The following is a 7223-nucleotide window of genomic DNA, read 5'->3' as shown; positions in this document are numbered from 1 at the left end:
CATGATTTTAGCTACAAAAAAAATTGGTCACTAAAAATTAGCTACCTAGGTTTTGGCTACCAAGATGAGTTAGTTTCTAAATTAGTTTCTAATTAATAAGTAACCAATTTAGTGACCAATTATAATTTTTTATTTCTAATAGTAACTATTTTAGTAACCAATTATTTTTTATTTTATAAATTGGTATATAAATTGGTCATTATAGTGACTAACTATTTTTGGTTTCAGGAATAAAATTGTTAAGGGATGAACTTTAAGCCTAATTCAATTTTTCAAACCCCACATGCTCTCATAATGAGGCATATACTTCTCGAGCGTGAGAATAAAAATTAATGAATAATCTGATATCAGATGACACGATCAATCCAACAAACAATAAATCTTGTTAGGATAAACTTAGACTTATAACTCTGATAACATATTAAGAAGTGAATATGAAACCTAACTCAACTTCACAAAATCGGTAAAATAAGGTTTGTACCCACTTATATATACTATAAAATAGTCTGTAGGATATCTCAAAAATAATTAAATGAAAAAGAAAACTTTAAGAACCAAGTAATCTTGTAGTACCTAAAATAAAATATAAATAGTTAAGGCATTATTTTTTAACCTATTTGGTTTGTTCCTTTGGGTTGGTATATGTATAAATGATTGATAAACACCGATACAAAAATATTAATGGTGTGATTAAGGGTGTGGAAACCCATTCCCTAATATTATTATAGGTCTGCATTCTATTTTTCTACACGTTTCTTTAATTATAGCACAAATATTATTTAATAAGTCAAAAACAAAGAAAAAAAAAACCATGCATACAACGTCAGAGAATTTAAATTAGCTAGGTTAGTTGAATGTTCAAACAAATTCTGTCTTTGGTTGACCCTACACTTACCTAGCACTTTGGTTTAAAATTCACTCTTCTCTAAGCAGATAACCGGAGCAAAATAAAATATTTAAAAAGACCATTTTCAATAAATATAATTTAAAAAAGAAAATTTCCTTAAAAAGTTATAAAGAATATTTTGATTTATAAATACCATTAGATTTTTTAAATGCTTCAAATGAATACACGGTAGGCGACATGTTTCTCTCACTCTTTTTATACATAAAATAATTTTGGAATCGAATCTAAAGCATATAAGGAATCCAATTTCTTTTCAATCTTATCAACATTTAATAGTGGAATACTTTTGTATGTACATATATTTCTTTTTTTACCAAAAGAAACTACACTTTTTATCTCTATTATTGAATACAAAAATCACTTTTTTTTTTTCTTTGCAAGTACAACTTAAATTATAAACTCACTTCTTCTTTTTGTTCCGTCACTATGTTGGGGAAATATTTTAGTTTTGAGATGACCTTGGTTTTATTTTATTATTTTGAATAGATGCATGCGTATGTCTTATCGGAGGCCATTTTTCTGGAAATAATATTGGTATGAAAAAACTCTAGAAAACTATTCAATAATCGGGCTTTTACAAGGTTAAAATAAATAAACTAGGAAAATATTATTTAAAAGAAGTAATTTATATGTAAAGAGTGATTATCTAAATTATTATTTCTAGTGTTTCATCTTTATTACAAGAGTCAATTTATACAGGTGTTTGATTTTGAAGATATTAATGTTTTGTTTGGATTAAAGACAAAATGTGAGAGAGTAGAAAAAAATATTAAGTTATTTGAATTAAAGAAAAAAGTAAAAACAAATGAAAAGAAATATATTTATTTCATTAATACTTGTTCTTTCTTTTATCTTCTGTTTTAATTATTTATTTTATTACAATAATATAATATAATAGTATAAATTATATTAAAAATATAATTTGACATAATTTGTTATATAGCATATATATATATATATATATATATATATATGTTTATATAATTCATTAGTTTCCATATCTATTTTAAGTTTGTATGAAAAGTTTCATATACTTATTGCTTTTTATTTATTTATTTTTGTATTTCAATTCTCAATTACTTAGAAATGAACTAGGTGTATCTGAGTTGAAATAATGTAAAATCATTCTGCAAATTGAATTATTACCTACCAAGTTTTTATAAATTTGTGAGGACATGGAATTTAAGACGTTGTATGAACGGATTATCTATAACCATGTAGCGTACCCATCGTTATAAAAATATGATATTATTGTTGTGAAAAAGTTAACCTATTTATACAAGAATCCAAAATTTCTTAACATAACATTAACAAAAAAATAGACATAATATTTAGAGTGTATGAAACTAGAGCTATGGAGATGTAAAACATTTACAGTTTTACATGAATTCAAGAGGGTACAAAGAAAAGTTTTTGTCTCTTGATAAAACAACTCTTGGTGAGTTAATTCATCAAACTGGAACAACAAATTAATGCATATCATGTGTTTGATATTCCTACAATACACAGTGTTGCAGCCCTTGTGTTAGGGATATGTCATTCTCTCTAAGCTTCACACCACAAACAACTACCATATTAAAACTTCAATCATTTATATAAATAGTACAGAGACAGAGTTAAAAGTTAATTTGAGCTGTCATACCATATATTATATGCATATAAAAGTTAAAGACAGAGAATGAATTGCCATATATAGATTACATAAAATACTGTCTTATATGCTGTCATTGTTTTCCTCTTCCCACTTGTCTTTGAATATGAGGGCATTTATTGACCATAAATAAAATAGATATTGTTTGAAGGAGAATTCAGTGGATGGTACTACAAAACATTGAGTACTTGACTCAGATGTTAAGATTTTTTGGTTCAATATCACCATTAACCAATTTATTTATACTGCATAGTTTTAACACTTCTGATATCTACAAATTATTGTGAGGTGAACACTGAAATAAGTTACTCAGATGATGCAGGAAAGTGACAATGTAATTGGCACACACTTTTGTGGATTTTTTATGACACTTGCTTTTGTATCAAAGAATTTGGATTTGACAATGAAACATTTTTTATTCTTTTACCACGACAAAGGTGAGATCCTAAAGTTAGAATGGTCCTTGCTGCCAGAATTACAGGAAAATCTGAGAAACATGATTAACTAGTTTGAATAATCTGAGGTGTTCCTCATCTTTTGAGTAATTTGTCAAGTTAGAAAGCGACAACAACATTATGAATTGGTACTATCTTTTAAGTGTGGGATAATGCTACTGTGTCCACACAAATTTGGAAATTCAATTGGGATAGTTCAAGTCAACATTTTCAACTCTTTGGTTTAATATTTATATGTGAAATGCCTTCTCACTAAATTAGAAAACTACCAAAGTCTCTGAGGCACATGACAAAGTCTTAAGTCTTAAACCATTAAAACCAGAAGGACCCTCAATGCCCTTGTGGTTAAAGTCTGCACCCGCTTTTGAAATAATCGAAGTAACTTTACCTTTTGAAAATCAAATTTTCCACCTTTAGACATGCTTCAAGAAATTAGAGAGCTTTATTGTTTATTCCACAGTTCATAGGGTTTAACGCAAGGCACAGTGTATGAATTTGAATTTCTGATATTGGTGGTCAGAAAAATTGGTTGTGCCAATTTAAAATAGTGTACGGTTATGAAACCTTTTCCCTCACCTTTGAACCGTGAAGGTTTGTTTGTTTTTTCACAATACTTGTTCAATGTGTAATGTGTGTGTTGTGTTGAGATGGAAAATGGGCATGCGAGATCTTAAAAGCTGCATGGTCTGGTCTGGCTTGGGGATAAGCACAAAGCAAAACCTTCAAAATTTGTGACCAAAGACGTGAAATCTAGAGCTTGTACTTAAAGGGGAACTTCTTTTGGGTAAAAATATCAAAGTTCAATAGAAGAAGCTGTCAGTTATTGCATATGATGCTGGTGAGGGACCCTTCTTAACTATTTATACAATTTTGTGCAGTTCTATGTCTTGTTCTCAAACTACTTTAGGTTCATGAGGGTACTGAATTTCTGACGCAAATTTGGTGTTTAAGTAAAATGAAACAAAACCAGCATGCCCAAGTTTTTTTTTTTTTATAATTTTTTTGGCCTTCCTATGCACTCAATAAAACAATGTCTGTGTAGACACCATTCTTCACGGTTACCTGCCATTGACCCTACCACACACAGTCTCTATGCAGCTCTGCAGCATATAAAATCATAAATGAATTAATTCCCTTCGTGACAAAAATTCGCCAAACCCCTTTTGTTTTCCCACGGATCAAGCCAAAGCACAGAAATTTCCCATTACATTCATCATTAACAATTCCTTCCCAAGAAAAAAAAAAAAATGAGATAAGAAAGACACCCTTTGAAACCGAAGACAGAGAGACTTTGTAAACTTTTCTTCAGACTTCCATAATCAAATGTTCGTTTGGCTTAACACCACAGTCTGTTCAACTTGATTACCATAATATATTACATGCATAATTACAGAGATAAAAATTTATGTGAGAAATTAAAAGTCTATAAACTAACTAAGAATTTTGTCCACTCCAAACCAGAAGTGAAACTTAACCTTGCAATTTTGAAAACCTTACAGCTGCATCAGCCATAATTTTAAACCATATTTTGCATAGAATTGAAGTTGCAGCCGATGTTTTAAGAAACAGTAGCTAAGATTTTGGTTGCAGAGTCAAGATTTTAAGCTCTTGATAAATATATTGTGACTGTGATTTCTACTGTGTTTGTCTGCATTTGATGAGATTGTGACTGCTTGAAACCTTGATGAGAGACTGTAATTTAGCATCTTTAGCATTATTATTACCTTGGTTGAGTCAAATCAAACCAAATTTGCTTGAAGACTTTGATGATGAGGTCGTGATACTGATCTGAATTGAGAGAAAGGTAGCAAGCAAGTAGATCCTCCAAGTCCTTCGATGCCCTTATGTTGTTCTCCACAATCATCTCGACCATCGACTCCCTGAAATCCTTCTGTGGGTCAAAAGAAGACTTCACCACCGCAAAACTCTCCGAGAGGCTTCTCCGGGAGCCGGAACTCGCCGTCGACGACACACTTTTCCGCCCCTTCCAGGCGGCGATTTTGGGCGAGTGGACCCTCAACCTCATCCCCGGAGAATTCACAGACAACCGCCTCACAGAACCACTGTTCCTCTGTTCCTTCATTGCAGACTCTTCCTTCACAATTCTCACCTTCAACGACCCTTGTTTCAGTTCTCTCTTCTTTAACAACTTGGGTTGCTTGGTTATGATCGGAGGAAGCTCAAGTTCTGAGAAGGTGTCATCATAGTCGTTGTTGTTATGGCTGTTTTTGTTGTCGTCGTCGTTGTGGTAACTGTAGTAGCCATCAAGCTTGTTATCCTTTCTTGGTATGGAGTTTTTATCGACGTCGATGATGATGTCGTTGGTGGGGTGGTTGTTTTTGTTGGTGTTAAGCCTGCAAGAGGCGCAAGAGGTGGTTGACAAGGAAACCATTTCATCGAACGATGAAGAACACGGGAGAACACGGTCTGTTCTGAATTCTGGGGAGTCTGACTCGGGTGAGGAGTCAAATGGGGATGAGGAAGAGTGTTCCAGCGGTGAATCTGATTTGGTCCACATGGATTCAAGGGTGCTGCGACAGCTGCAACCCGAGGAGACAAGTTTTGAGGTTCTTGGAGCTCTTCTTTTGGTTCTTTGTTTGGTTGATTTTCTGGGAGGGGAAAATTTCGGGGTGTTTGAGGGTGAGTTTTTGAGGTCTCTTGTGATGTAGTAGGACTTTCTGGGGTTGTTGTTGTTGTTGTTGCTGTATTGGTGAAGGGGTTGGTTTGGTTTTGATGAATGTGTGGTTGAAGCGGTTGAAGTGATTGAAGTTTGCTTCTTTTTCCCAGAGAGAGTGGTGTTTTGCTTTCTTCCCTTCCCCATATCTCTCAGCTTGTAAAACCAAGCATTTGGAATCATATCTGATAATCTAAACCTGTGATTCCCCATGCTTCTCTCAGTCTGAGTTTGTGAAGGTGTTGTTGAATGCTTTCTGGTTCTCTCTAGTGTGGGGATGAGACGTTAGATAACTCTATCAGTGTCTGTTTTGGCACTCTTTGTTTGTAGGATAATAAATAGAGAGAGAGAAAGAGAGAGAAGGGTATTTGGAATTGGAGGTGAAGGGGTTGGGGCCACAAGAGAGGAAAAAGTTGGCATAAAGGCAAAAGAGTGGGGCAGAAGAAGTGAATGACATTGTGGAACTGTGACACCAATTAAGGCCTAAACAAAACACAATGTGTGCTGTTAAAACAACCATAGTGATCACTGTTTTTTTTTCTTAAGGTTTTGGTGTCTTAAAAAAACACCCTCCCACGTAGACAACTTGGTTACAGAAATTTGATGCCTTCTGGGGTTTAGGCAAAGCTTCTTCCTCCACGTGGGTTGCATGCTGACATATATAATGCCTCACACCAGAACCAAAAGGAGTCCACATTGAACGTGGCCGAAAAGGGTTTCAGACATGCATGGGAGAGCAGGAAGTTCCAACAACACACCAACAGTGAAACTAAGCAGGACCAAGTGGGTGTCTGAGATAGGGTAAAGTAAAAGCAGCAGTGTAAGTTGTGATTGCAAGCCAAAGCAAGAAAACAAACTTAGTTGTAAAAAGGAAGTGTGTGTAGTTCAGAAAGTGGAAGTAGTGCTACATGGTTCAATTTTGGTTAAAATTTTGTTGTGCAAAGAAAGGGAGAGTAGAGGGCTTGAAAAGAATTGGAAAGGAAGAAGCTTTTGGGAGTGGAAAAAGCTTGTTGTTGTGGGTCAGGATTAAGTGCATCCAAATGTAGAAAATCTAAGTGGCCCATTCGATTAAAGGGGTTGTGTAACACTGGATTAGTGTACAATTTTGATCTGTGTTGTTTCTTACAATTGTTTGTATTTCATGGTTATGGAAACCGGAACATGGGCCTGCTACATAGTCTAGGTTTTGGTTTGGCACCATGTGTATCCATCGTTTTCTAGGGAGGCCTTGACGTACCATGTCTCTTGGGTAAAGAAAAACGAATCATTTTTCAACCAAAGCTAAATGGCCATGAATTCCCCCCATTGCAAAGGGGAAAACAAAGTTGATGGGTGCTGACACGGACACCCCAGATCTAAAATTGACGCAGATGTCAACTCAAAACCCTAGAGTTTTCAATAATATTGGTACCATGATGAACATGGAATGTACTGGAGAGATTGCTAAAGCGGTAAGAAATAAATATGTGTGATGTGGGTGCATTGTGTGTCTTCCCCAGAAATCTGTAATGGGGTTTTTGAGGGTATTTTGATGGG

At 34.2% G+C, this 7223-nt stretch overlaps 1 protein-coding gene across 1 annotated transcript; it reads right to left on the bottom strand.

Annotated features, from left to right (window-relative positions):
* Positions 1–4161: 4161 nt before the first annotated feature.
* Positions 4162–6142, bottom strand: LOC114167173 (transcription repressor OFP1-like). The gene has a single exon (XM_028052164.1). The coding sequence runs from the start codon at positions 5898–5900 to the stop codon at positions 4734–4736; it is 1167 nt and encodes a 388-aa protein (XP_027907965.1). The 5' UTR covers positions 5901–6142; the 3' UTR covers positions 4162–4733.
* Positions 6143–7223: the final 1081 nt, after the last annotated feature.

The sequence above is a fragment of the Vigna unguiculata genome, chromosome 10 (assembly GCF_004118075.2).
Source record: "Vigna unguiculata cultivar IT97K-499-35 chromosome 10, ASM411807v1, whole genome shotgun sequence".
NCBI classification, from domain to species: Eukaryota; Viridiplantae; Streptophyta; class Magnoliopsida; order Fabales; family Fabaceae; genus Vigna; species Vigna unguiculata.
Note: the sequence above shows the minus strand (reverse complement) of the source record. Positions and strands in the feature narration are given on the sequence as shown.

Bases quoted from the DNA above. Each gene is read 5' to 3' on its own strand.
- LOC114167173 (XM_028052164.1), bottom strand. From the start codon at position 5,900: ATGGGGAATCACAGGTTTAGATTATCAGATATGATTCCAAATGCTTGG.